The sequence below is a fragment of the Antechinus flavipes genome, chromosome 4, assembly GCF_016432865.1.
Source record: "Antechinus flavipes isolate AdamAnt ecotype Samford, QLD, Australia chromosome 4, AdamAnt_v2, whole genome shotgun sequence".
In the NCBI taxonomy this organism is placed as follows: Eukaryota; Metazoa; Chordata; class Mammalia; order Dasyuromorphia; family Dasyuridae; genus Antechinus; species Antechinus flavipes.
The window spans coordinates 211507477-211532470 of NC_067401.1; the positions used below are offsets into that span (position 1 = coordinate 211507477).

At 36.7% G+C, this 24994-nt stretch overlaps 1 protein-coding gene across 1 annotated transcript in view; it reads right to left on the reverse strand.

Moving 5' to 3' along the window:
• Positions 1 to 278: 278 nt before the first annotated feature.
• The window catches only part of TNFRSF21 (TNF receptor superfamily member 21), a 116799-nt gene continuing 92083 nt past the window's right edge, over positions 279 to 24994 (reverse strand). Inside the window, exons 5-6 of the mRNA XM_051997106.1 lie at positions 6142 to 6370; positions 279 to 3852 (exon numbers count right to left, since the gene is read on the reverse strand). Coding sequence (XP_051853066.1) covers positions 3623 to 3852; positions 6142 to 6370 — 459 coding nt within the window. The 3' untranslated portion in view covers positions 279 to 3622. The remainder of the gene's footprint in view (positions 3853 to 6141; positions 6371 to 24994) is intronic.

Consider the following 24994-nt stretch of genomic DNA (forward strand, 5'->3'; position numbering starts at 1 on the left):
ATTTCACTTCCCATTTTTTCCCTATTGAAAAAGGAATTCAGAAGTGCTGAGATGTTGGGTAATAGAGTTCTGAGGCCATTTCTTTTGGTACAAGGGAGCACATGACAGCCTATTTCACTTGCTGCACCACCTTCATCTTCATTCCTGATAAAAAGCCTTGCTAAATCAACTGATTTAGGATATTTACTATAAAAGATTTTAAACCATTTTTTTGCATGGAGGCCTCCAATCACAGAATCTCCCATGAGTGGGAGAAGCATCCCACTAATTTCAATCAATGAATCAATCAACAAGCATTTATTAAGTGCCTAATATATGCCAGCTACTGTGCTAGGCACTGAAGTTACAATGACAAAAATAGAAGTCCCTGCCTTCAAAGAAGCTTACATTCTAATGGAAGAAATAACATGCATATATAAGTACATATGAAACAAATACAAGGTAATTTTGATGGGGAAGGCACTCACAGCTGAGGGAATCAGAAAAGGCTTCATGCAGAAGATAGGGCTTCATCTGGCTTTGGAGGAAATTAGGAATTCCAGAAGGTAAAGAGGGAATACATTTCAAGCATGGGGGGACACCAATGTAAAGGCACAGAGATGGGAAGTGGAGGTCAAGAGGGAGTAATAGCAACAAATCCAGTTTGACTAGGCTGTAAAGTATGTGGAGGGGAGTATTATGTTATAAGGCTGGAAAAGTAGTTTGGGAGTAGATTGTGAAAAAACTTTAAGAGCCAAAGTGCATATTTAATCCTAGAGGTTAGAGAGTTACTGGAATTGAACAAGAGGTGAGTGAAATGGTCAGACCTGTGCTTTAGGAAAATCACTTTACCAACTGTGTGGACTTTAGATTAGAAAAGGGAGAGAGCTGAAGCAAGGAGATCAATTAGGCCACTGTAACAAGACAGGTAAGAGGTAATAAATGACATGAACTAGGCATAGAAATGGAAATAAGGTGATGGACACAAAAATATGTTGTAAAAGAAAATCAACAAAATGTGGCAACTTATTAAATATATAGTTTGAGTGAAGAGTTGAGGATGACATCATGATTAAAATACTAGTATTCTGAATACCTGGGGAATGTGGTAGTGTCTTTGGTAGCTATGGGGTAGTTTAGACAAGGGATGTGTTTGGGCACAAAAGACAATGAGTTCAGTTTTGGAGGCCAAGTTGGAGATATCTACAGTACATAATTCACAATATCCAATAGGTTATGTTGGACTGGAGCTCAGGATGAAGTTGTATTTGGATATATAGATCTGAAAGTCATTAACATAGTAAACCTGTAAGAAGCGATGAGGTCACTAAGTAAGAGTGTGTAAAAAATAGACCAAACTAAAATACTCCTTTTTCCCCCTTCAACCTCTTCCAGGCCTTTCTTTAGCCTTAATGAAATCTCAGAGACTCAGAGACTGAAAGGTTAAGGGAGAAACATCTGGTTACACTGAAGATTTCCAAATTGGGTACTTAAGGGATTAACCAGGTTAGTTCTAGAGAGCTTGTAAAATGCCTCTACAATATGCTTTGTGAGCTTCTTCATTGCCAGATGCTTCTGGTCATATGGGGTTCCAAAAATGTGCTTGAGTGGTATAATCTAAGTTCATCAATAAAAATCAGCAATCTACTGCTGGAAAGGATCTTAGGGATCACTGAGGCCAATCCAGTCATTTTACAGGAGAGCAAACTGAGGCCAAGTGGATTTAAATAACTTACCCAAAGTTCGACAAACAGCAAGTGACGAAGCTGGGATTGAACTCAAATCTATCAATTAACAGACATTTATAAAGTACCTACAATGTGTCATGAATAAGCCTGACTTCAAATCCAGTACCGATTTCAATGAATCCCATTGTGTCCAGTGAGACATAAAAAATATAACTCAAGTACAAGTACTTCATTTTGCCAATATTTCTTCAGATCCCATTTCCATTTGTTCCCAAACACACTCCTCTGAAGCAACTTCAGGGGCAGAAAACTTCTGAAAATACTCAGAAACTATACTTATGTGATAATACCCAAACATAATGGCTATTTAGCCTTTGCTTTTATACCTCTAGTGAATACAAAAAAGGGAACAAGCATTAATTAAGAGCCTACCATGTGTCTGGCATTGTGCTAAGCACTTTACAAATATTGTATCGTTGGAATGTCATAATAGCCCTGAGAGGTAGGTGTTATTATGATCTCCATTTTACCATTAAGGAAACTGAGGCAGACAGAGATTAAGTGACTTTCCCAGAGTTATACAACTATTAAGTATCTGAGACTGTATTTGAACTCAGGTCTTTCTGACTCGTGGCTCAGAGCTCTCACCACTATGCTGGGAGGACCATTACTACCTCCCAAGGGTAGAAAGCTCTAATTGTTAGAATTAAGGATTAACACACCCAAAACAAGTCAAGTAACAAACACCTAATATTTATTAATAAATTAGTACACTTGAAGGCATTTTATTTTCCACATCAGTCCCTTACCACCACCACCACCATCCCACCACTCCTTCCACACCAAAGTGGCTTAGACCACCTTCACATTCAATTCTTGCAACTGAGCATTAACAGACTCTGTGTGTGCGTGTATATGCACATGTGCATGTGTGTGTGTTCATAACGGGAGCTTAAGTGTTAGAAATATATCGAACAAGAGTTCTTACAGTTGCAGCCATTTTAAGAAAAGTGATTGCATGATGGCAGATAACACCAGGACCAAGCAAGGTTGTGAGGACCCACTGGAACTACTGGCTATGCAGGTATAAAAAACCAAGACAACTTGTAAAGCGTAACTGGGCAAACTTGGACTATGGAAAAGGGAGGGGTCCTGATGGGGCTCCAGGCCCTACTTCCCGGAGTGCAGCATCAACACTGCGTGACTGCTCAGTCCAGAATAGGAGAGGTTAAAACTCTCCCCTTTTTGGCTGGGATGCCACACAACTGAATTTGCAAGTCCTAAAGGCCAAAGGAAAGATTCGTTCCCCATGAAAGCTTCCACTTAAAAGGAGTATGAGTAAACCGAACATTCTATTTATTGTCCAGGCAAATACCGTGAGAATGCTAATCAAACATCAGTCATGTATACAAATTATATAACAGGACATATTTTAAAAAAGTTAACTCAAGTAAAAACAGGTCACAAGAGTGTGACTGGGTATTGAGCTTCTAAGTTCCTTTGTCCCAGAGAAAAAAATAATTATTGATATAAAAGAAAAATTTTAAGGGAAGAGGAGAAGGAGAAAGACAATGACGCTTCTAATTGAGAAAAATGTGACCATAGATTTAAAACAAACAAACAAAAGGTTTAACATCCCAAATTAGTGTGCAGGGGCAGAGAAGAAAGGTCACATCATATTTATGGTTAAGTGAATTTAAAGTGCACAGAATGATTGGAAGGAATATAAAAATGCTAAATAGAGAAAAGATGAAATAAAATAAAAAACTGCATTGGCAGTTACAACTGGAAAGGGTATATGAACTTGTCCTTTCTCAAGAAGGAGAATTAAAAGTAAAGAACTTAAAACACTGGCCCTGTATTGTAGTTTTTAAAAAAGGATCTTGTCTCCTAGCTGTCCATCATCTTTACCAAGTGCCCTAAGCAATAATCCAGAGTGCATTGTCCTCAGTGTCCTACAATAGGTCGGGAAGATGGCTATAAACGGAGTCCAGGAGTGTCTGGCTGGCTTCCTGGCTCTTGACTCCAATAATCTCAAACAGCCTGTCCAGCTTGTCCTCTGCCTGGGGAATTTCCTCAATCACATGCAGTTCCTCTGGATTTAGGATATGGAGCATGTCATCAAAGATTGGCTGCAAGTCACAAGGGTCCAAGCGTACCTGCCGCAACACTGTGTCTTTCTTTTCTGTGATAGAAGGGAGAGAAAAATACATTTGTAGTCAATGAGTCAGTCAAGAAGCATTTATTAAGCACTTATTATGTGCTAGATATGTACCTTTGGCATACAAAAGTAAAAACAAAGAATGGGGGGGGGAGGGCGGGGGGGAAAGACACTGATTTGAAGGAGTGTCCATCTTAACAGAGAAGACAGAAATAATTATGTACATTTAAGATAGGTAATACAGTGTTGGACTTGAAGTTCAAATCCTGCCTCAGACATTTTGGTCAAGTCATTTTAACCTCTTGTCTATCTCAGTGTCCTCATGTGTCAAATGGGGATAATCATAGCACCTGCCTCCCAGAGTTGTTGTGAAGATAAAATGAGGTATTACTTATAAAGTGTTTTGCAAACTTTAAAATTCTATTTAAATGTTTGTTGGAGGTGGTTTAGGGTATTGTTGGGAAAGCACCAGCAGCTGGGGGGATCATGAAAGGCCTCTGGACAAAAGATAAAGTTTGAAACTACAGGACAGAGCTTGAGAAAGAAGAGCATTCCAAGCATGAAAATAATGCAAAAAGCACTGTGTCTGGGAAAGTAGACAGAGATGGTTGTCTTTCATTTATTTTTCCTTCTTTCCCTGTTTCCTCACTTTCTTGTTTTGAAAAGTCTCAGTAAAATATTAATAAAGACTTGTGTAAAAGTCTGTCTTGATTAGGGAAATAATAGAATATCTTCAAAGAAAACTAATGATCACTTTCAGTTGTCTAGAAGGCAGCTCAAACTAGCCCAAAGAAAGCTACATTAGCAGAAACTATTCAAGTGCTTCTTTTGATGAACAGATAAAAAATGATTTCTAATTAGCATGTGCAAACTGTTTTGCTATAAATTAATTCTTTCCAAGCAATCAAAAGTGACTTAACAGAAGATGATGAAAATGTTTGGACAAATTTTTGACCAATTTAGTCAAGGAAGTGTTGACTGAGCTTCTGTCCAAATGATCAAAAATCCCAAATTCATGCAGTCTGATCATTCACCCTCTTCTCTAATGCACGATTGCAGGTAAAGTTAGTGGAAGCTTTTTGCTTCACAACCATACTTTACATTTGAGAAAGCAATCTCAAGGATTTAATTTTTAATGGTCTTTGGAGAGGAATTTATAGGTTACATCCATTATTACTAATACAAAACAAACATAGATTTAGAGCAGAAAGGGATCTCAGTTTTCTTTGCTGACTAAGTCGTTTAGATGAGGTAACTAAGGTCATTTAGTCAAGTCCATTGGCTTTTTTGTTTGTTTTTTATGGCCCAGATCTGTGATTTCAATGATATAAGGGTGCTCTTGGTAAGGAATTTCTATCAATTCAGATAATAACAATTTCAGATAGTCTCTTTGGAGTACTGAGAAAGTAAGCAATATTTCCAGTTATATGGAACCAATATCTTTCTTAATGGAAAATCAGCTCTATCCACTGCTTCATGGTGACTGTTCCCTCATTTTACAGAAGAGGAAATTGAGTTATCTAGTGCAACCCTAATTTCACAGATGAGATTTTAAAGGACTTGCCCAAGATCACACAAGTAGTGAGCAAAAGTCCTAAAATTTGAACTCAGAACTTCTTACTCCAAACCCAGTCTTTATTCTATGATATGCTTCAAATCATCTATTACATAATAGGGTACTTAAAAGTAGCATGGGAAATTTCAATGAGAGAGTCAAACAAGTGATTGTTTTTCCTATAGGCATCATCAATAATGTATATATCTTTGAAGAGGCAATTTTAGGATTTGGTACTCACTTCTACAATACAAAGGTTGGCATTATCCTTGAATGTTTATGTTTGTGTGTGTGTGTGTGTGTGTGTGTGTGTGTGTGTGTGTGTGTGTTTTTCTAAGTATTTTCAAGATATGCTTAGTTTGCTTTATTTACTGACTACACAGATTTATGAGCCTATCAGAGGAATGCTGGACATAATCATTTTTTAATTGTTAAATCACTTCTATCATGTCTGATTCTGTCAGTTCACTTGGGGTTTTCTTGACAAAGATACTAGAATGATTTGCCATTTCCTTTTCTAGCTCATTTTATAGATGAGGATCTGAGGCATATAGGTTAAGTGACTTGACCAAGGTCACAGAGTTAGACAGTATCTGAGGCCAGATTTGAACTCAGGAAGATGAGTTTTCTTGATTACAAGTTCAGCATTCTATCCTCTGTACCACTTGGCTTCCCATTCTTTCCTCTATATACCTTCCAATTAGTTTTAGATGAAAATGGAAATATGAGTTTGGCCCTGGGCTTGTTGACCCCCATACCTTTGGTAATAAAAGAGCCATTCCTGCTCAGAGCAGAAGAGCCACTGGATGTGGAATCACAACGGAGAAGGGGTTCTGACTCATCCACGAAGAAGCCCTTATTCTTATCCATAGGAGATGGTTCCACAGTCAGGACAGTGGCATTCTCAGACTTCGGGTTGGGGCTAGGGATAGGGCTGGGACTCAGTGGGGTGGGACTTGATGGAAGGGCCAGCTTGTCAGCTTCCAGCTGTAAATAGGAAAAAAAATAAAGCATTTTTTTTTAAAGTAAATAGCCTTCATTTTCCTTTCCTTATATTTTAAATTAGCACTGTTCAACTGGAAGCTCCTCCCCCACCCCTTCACTATCTTATTATACATAATAGGAAAATTATATCTTAAACAGTTAAACCTGGAAGATATGAGTAACACAATCCCTCTATTTTAGAGATAATGAAATTGAGGCCTATAGAAAAATAGCAAAAAAAATTATTTTCTAATTAGTGGTAAAGGTAGGACTAAGCACCCATATGTCCTAGATACTGTTTCCACCACACAATTCAGTAGTTCACATTGGATTTAAGAAATTAGTCAATTGATTCTGTAGTAAAGTTATATGGGGTCACCTATTCTTTTGAAGTTTCAATAACAGTAATTTATAGGCTCTGTAGCGGATACTATGAAATAAGTGTTACATTCTCTCTCATTTTTCCAAATGAGCTAATGTAAACCCACCAAGGGAAAGTCACTTTGAAGTTCACAAAAGATAGAGGTAGTAGAGTCAACATTTGAACCTAGGAGAGAGACATTTTGGAAAGGGCAAAGGGCTTGGAATCAGAAGACTTGTGTTTAAAATGAAGGGATTGGATTAAATGACCTCTAAAGTGGGGGTAGAGGGAGAAAATAAGGATTTATAAAGTGCCTACTATATGCTAAGAACTGTGCTAGGTACTTCTATAAATATCACCTCATTTAATTCTCACAACAACCTTCTGATGTAGGAGCTTTCATTTACCTCATTCTATAATTGAGGAAACTCAGGCAGACAAGAGGTTAAGTGACTTGCCCAAGTTTACATAGCTAGTATCCAAAGACATCCAAGTATCCAAGAACTCACTGTGCCACTCAATTGTCTCCAAAGTTACTTCCAGTTATAAATACAACATCCTATGATCCCAGATTTAGTCTCTTTCAATCACACATAGAGACAAAGAGATGGAAGAAGGAAAAGGAGGAGGAAGAAGGAAGAAGGAAAAAGGAAGAGGAGGAAGAAAGAAGAAGGAGGATAAGGAAGAAGGAAGAAAAAGGAGAAGAAAGAAGAAAGGAGGAGAAAGAAGAAAGGAATCAGATGAGGAGGAGAAAGAAGAGAAGAGGAAGAGAAGGAAAGAAAAAGTGGGAGAATATGTAACCAAGATAAAGCCAGAAATGAGAGAAAAATCAAGGCCATATTGCTACATTGTGCCATCCCCATGAAGTATCCAATTCAACAAGTATTTTTTAAGCACTTACTATGTATCTGTGCTAGGCTAAATCAAAAAGGGGGAAAAAAGACAAAATGGTAAATGGCCTCTTGCTCTCAAAAAGTATCAAATCTATTCCTTGGAGGTATACAATATGCAAATAGAAAAGTAAATGTAAAATGATCTGAGTAATAAGATAACAGCTGGCAGAAGTACCAGGAAAATGTTTCTATTAGAGGCAGAATATGAACCCAACCTTGAACAAATGTTATATAGGGAGGGTGAGTTTGAAAAAAAAATTTGAACTCAGGACTTCCTGATTCCAGGCCTGGCACTCTAACCAGTGTGCATTACCATATCCTCTCCACCCAGCTACTACAAAAGTTTGACTTCAGAAACTGCAAACCTAAATGACTGGAAAGATGTGGAAGCTATGAAGAGAAATAGGGAAACTGAGAAGAAGAATGAGTTTTAATAGGAAAGTAATAAGGTCCACTCTGAATTTGAGAGGATTAACTAGATAGACATTTTGCTAGAAATGATAATGGAGAATTGAATAATAATGATAGTGCCAGGAATCATGCTAAGTTCTAGGAAAGAAATCAATTTTGTACATAACAGATATGAAAATCTTACGCAATGAATAGCACCTGTGGAAGCTGATGAGATAACCCAGAAAATGTAAAGAGCAAAGAGAAGGGGACCAAAATTGTTGTATTGAGTGCCACTCATGATTGAGGTGAGGGGAGGGAGCAGAAACAGATCATGACATAGCCAGCAAAGAAGATGATAAAGAAGAAGGCAGAAAAATAAGACCCAGCAGAGGTCAATATCAGGAATGACAATGGAAGAAAGTGTATTCAGAAGATGGGATAGTCCAGTGTCATAAATCAAGAGAAAAGGGCACCAAGGTGGAGCAATTAGGAAATCATTGGTAACCTTGAAGATAGCTGTTTAAGACAAGTGGTGGGGTTAAAGTCACATTAATCAAAAAGCATTCATGTGTCACCTGTCATGTATTTTCAGTGCTCAGGATACAAAAAGCAAAAGTGGAAATAGTCTTTGCCCTTAAGGATTATAGGAACAGAGAAGAGCTAGAAAAATGTTAGAGATCAACATCCTTCAGTTTACAGAGGAGGAAACTGATACCCAGAGAGATGACATAATTTAGCCCAAAATCATCAAGGTAATAAATGGCAGAGCCAGATTTGAATTCAGGATCCAACATTCTCTCTAATACTGACAATATGTATATTCTATGGAGTAGAGACAGATTATTTACAAAATGCAGGTGCACACACATTCCAGATAATTCAGAGAAAGAAGTACTAGAAACTGCAGGGATCAGAAAAGGTAGCCTAGGAGGTTCTAGGGAGGAAGGAGGTCATTCTAGGAATGGAGACAAGAAATGAAATAAGCATTTGTCATATGCTTAATAAGAGCCTAGTGCTAAGCACCAGGAATACAACAACGCTCTTCCTACTCTTAAGGAGTTTACATTCTAATGAAAAATGAAAAAGACAACATGTAAGAATTACGTACATACAAGACATATACAAATTAAATTGAAAATATATAGGAATAAGGTCAACTTGGCTAGACCACAAACTTTGTAAGGGAGAGTAATGTGTAATTAGGCTGAGAAGATAGTTGGGACCAAATCAAGAAAGTCTCTGAATGCTAAATGGAGGACTTTATTTTTAATTACAGAGGTAATGGGGCTCCACTGAAGTTTACTAATTAGAGAAATGACATGGACAGCTTTAGGAAAGTCACAATAGCAGTTGTAGAGCAGATGAATTAGAGTGACAGGGCAAAGAGAACAATAAATTAGGAGACTGCTGCAATAAACCAGTCAGGAGACCTGAATTGGGATAGTAACAGTGATTGGAGTAAAGGAAACATATTTAAGAGTTGTAGAAGAGAGGAGTGTGGTAGAAGTAATAATACAATGTTAAAACCTTACCAATGATCTAATCCAATCCTCTCATTGTTACAAGTAAGGAAAGAAATAGAGGGTGCTGTTCATTGCTATCAACCTCCAAAGGTGATACCTGCTACCAATCTCAGAAAAAAGTAAATAAGCCAAAGGGATATGAATTATTTATTTGTTTTTAAGATGAAAATGATATTTCAGAATCTTCATATCTCATCAAAGCTCTGAAAACTATCTGACACATGCTGTCAGAAACTAACAGGACCTCAACCATTACTTGTTTGCCCATTCTTGGGAATGACTATGGACTCCCTGAGGGTATACAGTTCTGAATGGCCCATTTGTGGGAGGTTGTTGGCACTTGTTGAATTCTTTGGTCCATTTATTTGATCTTCTAGAGTCCCATGTAATTTTTAAAAGCTGAGGACTTAGGCATCTAAATTCTCCCAAGAACTGATTCTCAAATTCCCTTTATAGCTTCCATTACTTTCAGGACAGATTTTTACATATCTAGAGTAAGTAATTTACTCCTGGAAAGATAACAAATCTTTGGGCAACTAGAATGGCTCAGTGGATAGAGCAACAGTCTTGAAGTCAAGAGACTTGAGTTCAGCCTCAGACACATAACACTTAACTCTGTGTGACTCTAGGCAAGTCACTTAACCTCAATTATCTTACCACTTAAAAAAAAGATATGGAATTTTGACTCTTAAACAATTTAAAGTCACATAGTTGAATTAGTTTATTTCAATTTCTTTCTATTTGGGAACTTGAATCTCTCCTACACAAAAGATAAAAGAATCCTTTCTTTCCTTTCTTAATCACCTAATCACAGGATAATAGACTTAGAATTATAAGGGAGTTAGTATATAAATATAGTATATTTAGTATATAACCTTGCTATTTTATAGCTATCAAAGCAGAGAGTGAGAGATAAAGTCACAAACTCAAATTTGAACTCAGGTCTTATGACTCCAAATTTAGCAATACTCCTTCCCCATCCCCAATACATATAACTTAGGTCACGCCTTGAAATCTCCCTAACTTTTCATCGTATATGATTCTGGTTCTTTTATCTTAATGTCCGAATCAATCCTAAACCAACTTTGTCCTTTGTTTATTCAGAAGAATATAAATTCCTTGAAGACAGCCACTGATTCACTTTTGTCTAAGCCAGTGCCTGCAACATAGTAGGTATTTAATTAATTCATGTTGATTAATTGATCCACTAAGTCCATGGATGACATCTATTCAAGTTTCTCCACTTTAAGTGACAAATACATAACCATTCAGAAAAACTGTGGTAATGAAGCATGAAATAGCTATTTCCTTTTTCCAAGTTCAGAAACACTGTTGCACAGACAGAGACACCTGAGCATTCAGGTGCAGAGTCAGGGTAATTACTCTGGACACCTAAAGTGAACACGTTGTTACCCCAGGTTCTATGACTAATTCCACCTAGAGATTCGGGAGGCATAGGAGAAAGGGGAAGCTTACAAAATGCAAATGATGGCCACTCTTTGCTTTCTTTTTTGGATTAACAATCCCTTATCAATGGGAAGGCTGGCTTCCTCAAAGTCCCTTCCATCTCTAATTATGTTGGAAAACCCAACCCAGTCTGAACCAGCACCTGTTTTCTCCACCCCAATTGCGGCAGGAGGCACTGGGCACCAGGGTGATTTACACTTGATAGCTAGCCAGTTGTAGAAGGAACAAAGCAAACACAGCTGTCACTTTAACAGCATTTAAGGCCTGAGAAACAAAACTCCCTGCTGCAGATTGCAGATTCTGAAACGGCCTAGCTGCCCATGTGTTTTGTTCAAGCAGTGTTTTTTCCCTACCATCCACACCTTGCTTATCTTCCAGTTTGATTTGAAAGGCTTGGATCAGAATCCTTCCCAGCTGCCACCCTCCTGATCCACAGAAGAGTTGGGTTTTTTGCTTGCTTTTGTGCATGTCCTCTTGTGTTCCTGTTTTGTAACAGGCCCTGGCACAATCCCCTCCTACCATGAAAAAGTACATGGTCATTCATGACAAGACACATTTCTTATTCATCTAATAGGACAAAGCCATATTTGTCCACACACTGCTTTCTCAGGAAGGTCTCATTAGAAGATATCGTTTAAATAGTCAACATTGGGCACTGTTCTTGAGTTTTTAAACACAAAACCAAGGAATTTGCCACCCACAAATCACATGCTCATAGGCCAAGAGATTTTGTGTATATGTATATATGGGGGGGGGGGGGAGGCGGAATCCACCCACCTCATTCTCCCCCTCTCTGCCCCATGCTAATTCATAAGCTTACATTTTTCATGCTGGTTCATTTTTGCCAATGGGTCCCTTTCAGGAGCCAAGTACTGGCTGAATTTCCACATGCTCTAGGATGGTGAATGCATAGCAGGGTACACAGCTGCCCTTTCTCCCTGCCACTGAAAGAACTTTAAGCAATAATCAAAGGCCCTTAAGAATTTTTTTCAACATACTCAACATATTAAATTAAAGTCCTTGTTTTTTGTAAGGGGTAGCCTAACAATTACTGCCCTCCAAGAATCTAACTTAAGGTGGCAAAGATTCCTTTTTGCCCTAGGCTCTAATAACTAGTAGCAAACAGACATCTAAAAATTACATTTGCCCCTAGATTTCCACTATTTTTCTCACATGGAGTTAAGAAAGTCACTAGATTAAACTTTGTGAGAATTTTTTTCCCAACAGCTTTCTCAGCTTCTAAAAACCATTTTTATTCCTCTTGCCTGTGTTTGCTAGTGTTTAATACCAAGGGAATTCCTTATACTTTCTTCTTTAAAAAAGTTAGTGAACTTAATCACAAACAAATCTGAACATTTCAATATACAGGGGGAAAAAGAGGACTGAATATGAAATTGTAAACTCATGCTCATTTTAAAGTGCATATTATAATTAAACATGGCAGTAACAGAGCTCCAGTTTATGCACACAGCTTCCCGAGTATTTCTCATGTCTAATAAAATAAGGATTACAAAACTATACTTTTTCAATGGGCATTGCTGTCCAGTTCCTGGCTCATTCAGAGAAGGAAATCACTCAGTGGAAGGAATTGCCTTTAAGACAAACTGAAAGTGAATAATTAGGTTTGAGACATCATCAGCTTATATAAAATATCTAGGCTATATGGGAGGAAGAATGAAGAATGCCATTTGGTCAACAAGGTAATAGAGTGAGAGAACTGGATTTGGAATCAGGAAGAGAGGAATTCAAATCCCACCTTTAGATACCTACTATGACCCTGGAAAAGTTATTTAATTTCTCCCTGCCTCAGTTTCCTCATCTGCAAAATGAGGATAATAATAGCATCTATTTGTTGATAAGCAAATGAGATATCATGTACAGTGATTTGCAAACTTTAAAGTACAATATAAGTGAAATCTATTATTATGGTTTAGTAAATAGAAGTCTTATAGTCAGAAAAACCTGACTTTTAATTGTGTCATTGACACCAGCATAATAACTGTGTGATCATGGCCAAATCATTTAATCTCTCAATGTCCCATGCTATTCTCTAAAGAATGTCAGTTGCAGTAATTTACCTCATCTATAACAGTGGAGGGAGATTACACACTAGGATTTCCCTACCAATGAAATCACTGCTATATATTAAAATTCAACATACTGAGTTTGTTTTTAATGAGATATAACTATGGAATTATTCAGGTACAATAAGATAATGCACAGAAGCACTAAGCAAGTACATAGATTAATTCTCAACAGGCTCCCCTCTTCCCAAGAGCTAGGCCATAATGGCATATGTACTACTGTTCCCTTAAAAATGTTGCAGCTGCTGCAGAATTTGTTTAAACTGGTATCCAAGAAACAAGGAGGTTCAAAGATGTGCCCATGATTTTGGCAAGTCAGGTCTCTGTGTAGTGCCAGTTTGTACTAGAATTTATCTTGCCTCCTCTCTGATTCTAAAAGGTTACTGCCAAGAAGCAAGAGACAGCCCAAAGTGCAGAGACTGACATCAAAATTGGTTGCTTACCACAATGTGCTCATCAAATATTTGAAGGGACTTTGAAGACAGCAATAAAAATTCAGTCTTTGGTGTTTCAGTGCTTACAGGGAATTGTATTATCTAAAGGTTCATTTGGGAAATAAAGTTATAAATAAGGAAATATGCCAGAATAATTAAAGAAAGGGAAAGTATTCTCATTGCCTCAAGAATCCATAAGACTTTACTTGAGAAGAACAAGACTGTAACACATCCATGAAGTAGAAAGAATTATAGATCACATCAGTTGAAGAATGGCTCATCAAAGTGGTGGGTGGTAATTTTTGTAAGAAATAATATATGTAGGGGCAGCTAGGTGGCGCAGTGGATAGAGCATCAGCTCTGAAGTCAGGAGGACCTGAGTTCAAATCTGACCTCAGACACTTAATACTTCCTAATTATGTGACTGTGGGCAAGTCACTTAACCTCCATTGTCTCAGCCAAAAGAGAGAGAGAGAGAGAGAGAGAGAGAGAGAGAGAGAGAGAGAGAGAGAGAGAGAGAGAAGGAATAATATATGTTATGAACACACAGAAATGTAGAAGAGACATATGATATGAACTGATGCCAAATAAAGTGAGCAGAAACAGGAAGACGATATACATTGTGATGAAGACAATGTAAATGAACTACCAAATGAAAAGAACTACCAAATGAAAAGAACTACCAAAAAGGGGGAAGAGGGGAGGCAAGGAGTTTACCAAATGGCCTCAAAGAAAATATTTAAAAAGGCACCCTTAATTCCACTTGTCAGAGGTAAGGGACTATAGATATGAAGGGCTGCATATATAATGCTTCCCCTCCCTCAATCTATTAGTTTTACTGAACTGTTGTGTTTTCTTCATTAATTCTTTTTTATGAAAGGGTGGTTCTTAGGGAGGGGAGAGGGATGTACTGGAAATGAAGATGATGAAAAAACGAAAGATATCAATGAAATTTTTATTTAAAGTAAAAAGGGGGAAAGAGATTGTTAGGGCTTGAAGGTCCTCAGAAATTGTAATCCTATCTTTTTGTTTTGCAAATGAGAAAACTGAAGGCCTAAGAGGGAGAAAGACTTCCCCAAAGTCACAAACTCAGATTCCCAGGCCAGTACTCTTTCCATTATACTTTGTTCTCTCAAAGTGTGAGACTTTGCATTTCCTTTTCATCCATCCATCTAGAGATTCCTCCATGATTAGATTCAATGCAAGTACATTTAGTTCACTACAGACATTATACTATCAAGATTGATACAGGAAAAAAGATAAATTCTCCTCACTGGAGAGGGAAGTCACATATATAAGAGGCACAATTGCTGACCACGGTTTCTTTTCTCTCTAGATTTCCACAGGTCAGCGCTCTTTATAAACTCTGAGGCATTACCACCAAATCTATAGGTGATATATTAAATATTGTTCAGTAAAATTTCCCAACTCTATCCATTCCAAATGCACTGATATTTTATCCCAGAGAAGAGATGTTAAACAAAAAATATTTCCTGACTCACTAGAGAGAAGTGGTAGGTACTTATGGGAATGGAATGCCCTAATCACTGTTAAAGCACAAATATTTCTTGGTCAGTTTTTTGGAATTGTTTTCTTTGTACAAATGAGTATTCAGGTTGGAATGACGGCACCCACCTTCATCTCTGCTAATAGAAGAGGGGAGCTGAAGCTGGTGAGCTCAAGAATTCTAATAAGAGATGAGCCCAATGTCATAGAGACAGTAAATGTCTAATGTGGGAATAGAATGTGATTTTCTTGTCTCAAAATTCCAAAGTTCAGAGCTCTTCCCACTATGCCCCAATTCCTTGAAATTCCATTTGACTAAATCTTGAAATGGAAAGGGAAATATAGTTCTTCAGTTCAGAGTCACACTCAAAACAAACATTTCTTGAGAGTAAAGCATGCCAGGAACTGTGGAAAGCACAAGGGATACAAAGAAAGCATAAAGTCCCTGCCCTCGAGAAGCTGATAATCTAATGGAAGAGACAACATACAAATAGAAGCTGAAAAGGCAGTGGGAGGGAAGATTACCCAGCCTGGTGCATGAAGAAATACTTTGGCTGGAGTGGGAAATGATCTGAAGAAGTGTAAGTTACACAGTCAATTTGCAAGATGATTTTTTTATATTGCAGCCGATAGCAACTAGGTAGTAGCTATTCTACCTAGCTAACTGTTAGATTATAGAGAGTCATGTCTGGAGTCAGGAGGATCTAGTTTCAAATCTGGCCTTAGACACTTATTACCTGTGTGACTAATCTATCACTTATTCCTAATTGCCTCCATTTTCTCACCTGTGAAATGAGTTGGAGAAGAAAATTGGCAAACCATTCCATAACTTTCCAAGAAAACCCCAAAAAGGAATCACAAAGAGTTGGACATCATGGAAAAACTACTACAACAAGGGAATACCACATAGCACTGAGCCTATAGTCTCAGACATTTGTTGACCTAAACTCTGAGCAAATTACTTTACTTCTGTCTGCCTTAGTTTCTTCATCTGTCAAATAAAAATAATCATAGCATCTACCTCCCAGGATTATTGTGAGCATAAAATGAGATAAAATATGTAAAATGCTATGTATAATTGCAAATTTTTGTTACTTTCCAGTTCCTTATTAAAGATAATATTATCAGCAATCTGTAGTTACATAATACATCATGTTACAAAGTGGTTTCACAGATCACCACACAATCATATGCAAAAATCAGTTGCTGTGACGGTACTTTGGTTTTAATGCTGGTTTAAGCATTTCCCAAATTATCCTAGAGCAAAGAGCACAGAGAAATCCTGTCCTGTGAACATTGGACTTTTCTTTACAACTCTGGTAGATAAAAATCTAGATAATATTTCAGTTTTTCTTTCTCTAACCATCAAGGTCCCCTTTATATTATATAAATGAGAATAAGTCAGAGAGCCTAGCTATCCAATTCATTACATGCCAAGTCTAATTCCAAGAAATACAAAAATCTCATCATTTTGCTCCTACTTCACTTTATCTTTTTTCCTTTCCTACTCGCTTCTCCCCCAGCTCTCCCTAACTGGTCTATTCAACCAAAGTTTACTACAGTTATTTTTCAATTACTATGCAATTTACCATTTTCCTGTGGATACACAATCTGTTTTCCCACAAACCAATTAATGCTTTTGATGCATCAATGGGTGATCTCCTTGAAATGAGGCATGAATCATTTGTACTCTGTTCTTTGTCAGTTTGCCTCAACTGTTTCAAGTTAACTCCATGGCCCTTGGCATTGCCCAACTAAAATTCACTAGGTCCTTCCCTTGAGCTACCTGAGGCACAGTAGGAATAGAGCTGGGTTTGGAGCTGGAAAGATCTGGGTTTTAATTATGACTCTGTCTCTTGTTAGCTATGTGGATTTGGGCAAATCACAACCTCAGTGAATCACAGCCTCCTAATCTAAAAAATTAGGAGCTTGGATGTATACAATGTGGTATCAAATAGCAAGAGCACTCACTGGATTTGGTGTTAGAGAAACTAGGTTTGAACTCCAGTTCTGCCACATGATACTTAGGTCAGTTTGAGTAAGTCATCTGCTTCACCTGTTTGGGTCTTAAGTTCCTCATCTGTAAAATGAGAAGCAGATGGCATCTAGTACTCAGTCTCACTTCTAAATCTACCATCTCATGAGCCTAGGCTACTTACCTGGTACTGAGGAGCTGCTTAGAATAAGTATCAAATTCCTTAGCTATCTTATTTCAGTTCTCCCCTGACTATCTCACTTTAAGAAAGAAGGGTATTTTTGGTTGGTTAAAAACAATAATATTATGTCATGTTTAGAGCTGCCTTTGTGGTCAAAAAAGACCAGAATTCAAGACCTATCTTACACATTTGAGCTTTGGGACCTTGGATACATCATCTAATCTCTCTGATCTAGATAATTCTTTTGGGACTACCAATTGCAGAGGAGGTTCTGGTTTGTGTTGGTGGAGGGAATTGCCTTATACTTATGAAATCATAGTTGAGTCAAACAAACAAGACAATAAAATCTGGGTACAATGACTTTAGGTCCATTGCACAGTAACCCTGATGGCATCAGACACATTCCTTGGTCTCTCATTTATCCAGGAGCAGTGCAGAGAAGACACATTTTATAAACTCCATAACTTCTGACATGCAAGGCACACAAGAGATTTTTAATAAATACTTGTTGACTTAAGCAACTTAACTTGTTACAGTGTCAGCAGTGTGACAATTAGAACATTTTGTAAACAGAATGGGAGAAAGGGTACACACCCACAATAAAAGCTGCTTCATTGGCCACTTCTCCCCAATAGGCAAATTTAGAGTGGGTAGAAGATAGCCCTAGAGCATAAGATACACTGTTTGGAAGCTTAGATGGACTGCCCCAAACATTTTAATTATGACCTAGAGTTCATTTTTCTAACTTCAAAGGCCAATGGAGCAGCCATTAAAAAAATTTAAAAAGCCAGTGGACCTTGATTTTTTCCCCCTAAGGTTGTGCTTTGGGTCAGTGTGGGTTCTATGGTATGATATATAAAATGATACCTTTATTTTTGTCTTTAATTTTTTTTTTTTTTTTAGAAATCACCCACAACTTTTTTTTTTTTTTAATCCAAGTTCTTTAAAATTCTCTATGGGCAACTACATGTAAAATCTGTGAGAAACCAAGGTTTCTTTTTGACATTAGGCTTAAGCACCTATTTTCCAAGTTCAACCCAAGCTTAAGGACCTTGGCAGGAACAATCTTAGTTGACTTACTAAATAAAACAGACAGACACAACAGAGAGAGGGAGTGGGTGGGGGAAGAAAGGTTAGTTCCTCACACTTTTGAAAGCAGCTCAATCAAGTCAGCAACTTTCCAAACTTTCCCTAGTGTTCTATTTATTTAACAAAGAATCTGCCTCTTGTCCTCTTCCAAGAGAGGTCTTGAGAACAGAAGGATCTTCATATTCTCATAAAAGATTACAACTAGAAATGATCATCTAATTTCAGTTTCCAAGTTTTTTGAGAAGGGGAGATGTAGTCCAGTCTTGCCCAATTCTACTTGATAAGAAGTGACCAACATCTTATTTGAGCCCAGTCTCCTAATCCTAGAGCTAGTGTGCATTCGATTGCCTGCTTCATAAGTTTATAGGAAGGACCTATTTAGTCAAATTCTCTTATTTTATAGATGAAGCAACTGAGATCCAGAAAGGTTAAGTGAATATCCCATGATCACACATCTAGTGTCTGAAGCAGGATTAGAACTCATCTCCAAGTACAACAATCTATCAACTGCTCCACAATGCCTCTAAAAGATAGCTGCACCTAAGTGGTTTCAAACCTACAACCTTGAGAATAAGAGTCTGATATTCTACTGACTAAACTAGACAGGTATCAGTATGCTCCCAAAGAGTAAAAAAAGCTGAAAAGGACCCATATTGATAAAAAAAATATATATTATTACAACACTCTTTTTTAATTGTAGAAAAGAATTGGAAACAAAGGAAGTGTCCATGAACTGACAAATGATTTTATAAATTATGGCATATAAATATAATAGAATATTATTGTATCAAAAGAAATGATGAAAAACTTGCATTCAAAAAAACATAGATACTGAACTGGTGAAGACTGACGTGAGCAGAATCCAGAAAACAGTTCTTGCAGTTATTAATTATAACACTATAAAGAAAAACTTTGAAAGATTTATGAACTCTCAACAATAATCTCAACTCCTGAAGATTAAAAATGAAGCATACTACTATCGTCTCCTAATAGATGATAAACTAGAGGTATAAAATGTAACAAATTTTTAATAATGGCCAATGTATAAGATTTGTTTGGATAGACTATTCTTGTTTTTAACTTTTATTTGAAGAAGGGATTTGATATAGCAGTGGTAGTGATACCAAAAAAAAAAGAAAATAATATCATCAAAATATTTGTTTAAATACAAAGCAAGGGAAAGGAAATTTTAAGAAACATGGACAAACAGGACAAGATTGATACTGCTATTTTGAATGCATTCTGTATTTTTAAAAATAGCATATATATATATATAAAATAGGTTCATGATTTCTTATAAAATCTCCGTTCTTCCCTGAATATGAAAATATTGATTAAGTATTAAATTCAAAATAACAAACATTTTAAAATGTTTAAATGCATGGAAAGAAACAAAGCAGTTCAAAGCGAGGCATAGAATAGCAGAACAACTTTGAAAGTAACACAGTAGTTGTAAATAATAACATTTATGTAACTTTAAGTCTGGCAAACACTTTGCTTACATTATTTCATTTAATTCCCACAATAACCCACTGAAGTAGATACTACTATTATGAAGAAATTAAAGGTAGGATCAAGTTGACTTGCCTAAGACTACACAGTATCAAGCCTTTTCTAGATTCCAAATCCATATTGTCCACTTAGCCCTATGGCTGCCTATAATGTTAAATTTACTGTGTATTTACTATGTATTTTTTAAAATATAAATCATATGTAATGAACATATTTTTATATAGTTTTCTCTAATCTTCCTAGTATATGAAAATCTTTGTGATTGTTGGTTATGTGTCAAGCTCAAAAGAATAATGCTTGGTAAATTGAATACCAAGTTTTTTCCCAAATGAAAACCAACATAACCTTCATTGTTCCTCCTTTGTTCAAAAAGACCACTAGCAAGATTGGAGGGGAGACAGAACCTGAGCAATGATCTTTAATTTGCAAAATGATTGGAGAAAAGACAGATGCTTTCCCCCCTCCTATCCTAAACACACATTTTGGTCAATAGGTTACTCAAAATAATTTCCCAGTTTCAGTAATTATACCAAAGATAAAATAACCAGTTCAGTTTTTTAAATTCATAGTTGTACTAAGTTAGAGCTAGTCAAAGGCTGGCAATCCATTTACTGAGGAGAAATTTCAAACCATATTTCCAAAATAATACCAACCCTCCAGCTACAAATCTATCAGTAAGATTAAATAAAAGGTATAGACTAATTTTACAGCCTTGAGGAGGGGAGTTCCAGGATGAGGATTCACTAGGGAACCACCCAGAGAATCAGCCACAATAAACCCTGGACAAAGCCACCAAATCCGGTACAAACCAGCTAAGGCAGGCCAGAGCAGAGCAAACCTCCCCAGCAGCTGGTGTGTCAGCAAGCTGTGCAGGCAGCTTACATCTACAGTAAAGCTATTACAGCCAAGCTGACTCACAGGGAAGAACTGGCTAAAATGGGAAGTCTCCACTAGAGAGGGGAAGTTCGTTTTCTTATTTTAAGACTTAAGCCTGATCACAAAAGGATGCTTCTAAACACATGAATGTCTGCAGGGCCAAGGACACACGATAAAGTAAAAGGATTTTTTGCTCCACCACAAATTACTTGTGAGTTCTATAAACAGGATGGCACATTCTTGAGGAAGTATGGAATAATGTACTAATTCAGGGACAAGTCACAATTTTTTTGGACCTCAGGTTCCTCATGTAAAAGGAGAGGGGTTGAATACATGGCCTTTAAAGTACCTTCTAGTTCTAAATTTATTATCTAAGTCCCATTTCATAAGCTTATAGACTAAGGCTGGAAGGACTTCCTCCCCCTCCACTCCTTATGTTATATATAGTGCAACCTCTTCATTTACCACATGAGGCTGATAGGATGGAAAGGAATACTGTAAGAAATCATGGGCAGGTAGGTGGCAAAGTGATACACCACTGGCCTTGGTATCAGGAGGATCAGAGTACAAATTCAGCCTCAAGACACTAGTTATGTCATCTTGGGTAAGTCACAACTCCAATTGGAGGGATGGAGGAAGGGATAGGAGGAAGAAGGAAGGAAGGAAGGATGGAAAGAAGCCATGGAAAACACATGTATGAACTGATGCAGAGTGAATTGATCAGCCCCAAAGGAATGTTTTATACTATTAACATCAAAGCTATAAAAATTTATATTTAGCTTGACATTATAATATGTAATTATAGTAATATTAAATATAATATGTAATATAGAAGTCTATCCCTTCTTCCCTTGAAAAAAAATTTTAATGACATTATTTCCTTCTTTTTTTTGGTATCATTATCACTGCCTTGCCCAAATAGAAATTTAAAAAATAAAATTTTCCTATTTAACAACCAAGCAATGGTCTAGACCTTCCTTTCCTTCCTTCCTTCCTGAAAGGTGCCTTAGAAACCATCCATGGTCCTCATTTTACAGATGAAGAAATTGAGGCCTACAGAAGTTAAAAGATTTGCTTACAGTAAAGGTCACAAAGATAAGAAGAAATATATTCAAGTTGGAAAAATAGTTGGGAAATAGGCTGGGAATCTAACTTAAGTCATAGCTGAAAGTAAGTCTATTTATTCTTAAGATACAGAATTTGGAATTCAGGCTCAGAACTCCACATCAAGAAGGTCAGAAAATCTGGATTTAAGTCTACTTAAAGTTTTAATTCTTTAGAGACTATCATATTCCAAAATTCATATCCACATAGTATCATTGGAAGAATCTAGTTGTTAATAAAATTGTTTTTGTTTGTTTGGGGGGGGGAAGAAAAAGCATATACAAACTCAGGTTCAGAGGACTCCAAATGAGGCATCTTTCCCCTGTACAACAGCACATCTTCAAACAGAAATAATATTATTGTTATTCATAGTAGAAAGAGTACTGAATTTGAAGTCAGGAAATGGGGCTTTTAATCTCATTTAGCTACTGCATGGACTTAGTCAAGTCATTTCCCTTCAGAAAGTCTTCTCATTGTTCTAATGATAAGACTGACCTCTTTAGTAGTCCTTCCAGTTTTTAGTTTCTATGATTCTCAAGGCTACTGGATTTTGGCTTATCTTTTTTTTTTTTTTTAACATAAAATATTTTTTTCACCCTTCACATTCAAAACTTGTGACGATTTTATCTCAAATAAGAATCAAGATTCAGTTGATTCAGGGGAAGATAGTATTACAAAAATCCAAATTATTAGGTTTTAAATCAGGTGGGACAGGGAATTGAAGAGATAGCTAGCTTAGGGAGTTCTGGTACTGCCCTTCCTTAGGAAGTCATTAAGTCCCTAATAACTTCAGTCTGGCTCCTGACTCACTGAGCAAATACGGATAAATCAAATCACTTTTCTGTGCCTTAGTTCTGCCAAACGGAAAAAAAAAAAAAAAAAGAGTTCATGGCAACATCTCTCTCTGTCTCAGAAATAGGGTACCAAATGAATCATTAAAAGTCATAAAGCTTCCAAGTTTTCTTATCCTTTAATAGTTCTGATAGCAACAACAACAAACACTATGGTTATTTCCTCTACCAACACAGATTGTAACCTACTCTCTGTTTTAGTTGATGGTCTTTATGGGTTGGCATAACATAAACAAAACAAATTAGAAGGCTTAGACATGTTCTGTTTGACCTAAAAGGTCAAAACCAGTAGTAGTGAGTAGAGAGTGAGTGAGTGCAATTTAAGAAGCATTTATTATGCATTTATTTGTACTAGACAATGTACTAGACATTGTACTAAATGCTAGAAGTCAGGAAATGTCATATTTAGACTTGATTCAGGGAAAACTTCCTAAAACCAGAGCTATCTAAAAGAAAAGTAGGCACAGAAGGTAGGGGTCTTCCACAGATATGAAATCACTATGAGAATTACTTCTCAGGAATGTTATATAGGGATACTTTTCACACATGAGTTGGACCACTTGGTTGCTATAGTCTTTTTCAACTCAAATTTTGTAATGGACTATGACTTATACACTCTTTTTCAAGAGTATGTTCCTGATTTCCCTGGTTGTTAATGCAAAATTCTACCTCAACCATCACTGGGCATCGTATTTTGTATATATCTGTTTACTTGAATTTATTTGAAAATATATTCTTTCATTCAAGCCATTTTCTAATTGATAAATGGTCAAAGGATATGAAAAGACAATTTCAGATAAAGAAATTGAAACTATTTGTAGTCCTATAAAAAGATGCTCCAAATCACTATTGATCAGAGAAATGCAAATTAAGACAACTCTGAGGTACCACTACCACCTCTCAGATTAAGATGACAGGAAAAGATAATGACGAATGTTGAAGGGGGTACGGGAAAACTGGGACACAGATACATTGTTGGTGGAATTGTGAATACATCCACCATTCTGGAAAGCGATTTGGAACTATGCTCAAAAAGTTATCAAACTGTGCATACCCTTTGATCCAGCAGTGTTACTACTGGGCTTATATCCCAAAGAGATCTTAAAGAAGGGAATGGGACCTGTATATACAGAATGTGCAAAATGTTTGTGGCAGCCCTTTTGTTAGTGGCAAGAAATTGGAAGCTGAGTAGATGCCCATCAATTGGAGAATGGCTGAACAAATTATGGTATATGATGCTATGGAATATTACTGTTCTGTAAGAAATGACCAGCAGGATGATTTCAGAAAGGCCTGGAGGGACTTATATGAACTGATGCTAAGTGAAATGAACAGAACCTGGAGATCATTATATACTCCAACAACAATAATATATGATGATCAATTCTGATGGACGTGGCTCTCTTCAACAATGAGATGATTCAAACCAATTCCAATTGTTCAGTGATGAAGAGAGCCATCTACACCCAGAGAGAGGACTGTGGGAACCGAGTGTGCATCACAACATAGTATTATCACTCTTTCTGTTGTTGTTTGCTTGCATGTGGTTTTCTTTCTCGGTTTTTTCTTTTTTCTTCTTGCTTGATGTGCAACAAGATAACTGTATAAATATGTGGATTTAACATATATTTTAACATATTTAATACGTATTGTACTATCTGTCATATAAGGGAGGAATTGGGAGAAAGGAGGGGATAATTTGGAACAAAAGGCTTTGCAAAAGTCAATGCTGAATAATTATCCATGTATATGTTTTGTAAATAAAAAGCTTTAATAAAATAAAATTAAAAAAAAAGAAAATGTATTCTTTCTGTGGAATATAAGCATCTCAAGGACAGAGAAAAGACTCACTTTTGTACTTGCATCTCTACTTCCTAGCTCAGTGCCTGGAACATAGTTAAACACAATAGGTATTTAACAATAATAAATACTGTCTAATTGATAGTTTATCTTCTTTATGGTGAGACTGGGTGTTTATTTATCTAATATGTTGGATAAGGAGTATGAATTGGATTAGATAGCTTGAGATACCTCCTAACTAATCTGTGAGTATTCTGGTAATCAATTTCTCTACCCTTAGCCAAACTAATTATTGGAAGATAGGAATATAAATCCAACAATGCATCTATATTCAAAGTCCTTCCAGTTTTATAGGAACTACTAGAATTTGTACTTCCATCTGAAATTGTTTTCAAGATCCTAGGACACCTCCATGTAATGATAGTACGTTATAATAAGATTTTAAGTAGAAATTAATGAATCCTACAGCTATGCATGGGTCAATTTCCCTTTCTCCATTTCACCCTAACTGGTCCCTGGTTCACAACAGACACTCCAGAGTTTAACTCTAGTTTAAATTTTCAGCTTGTTTGACAGCA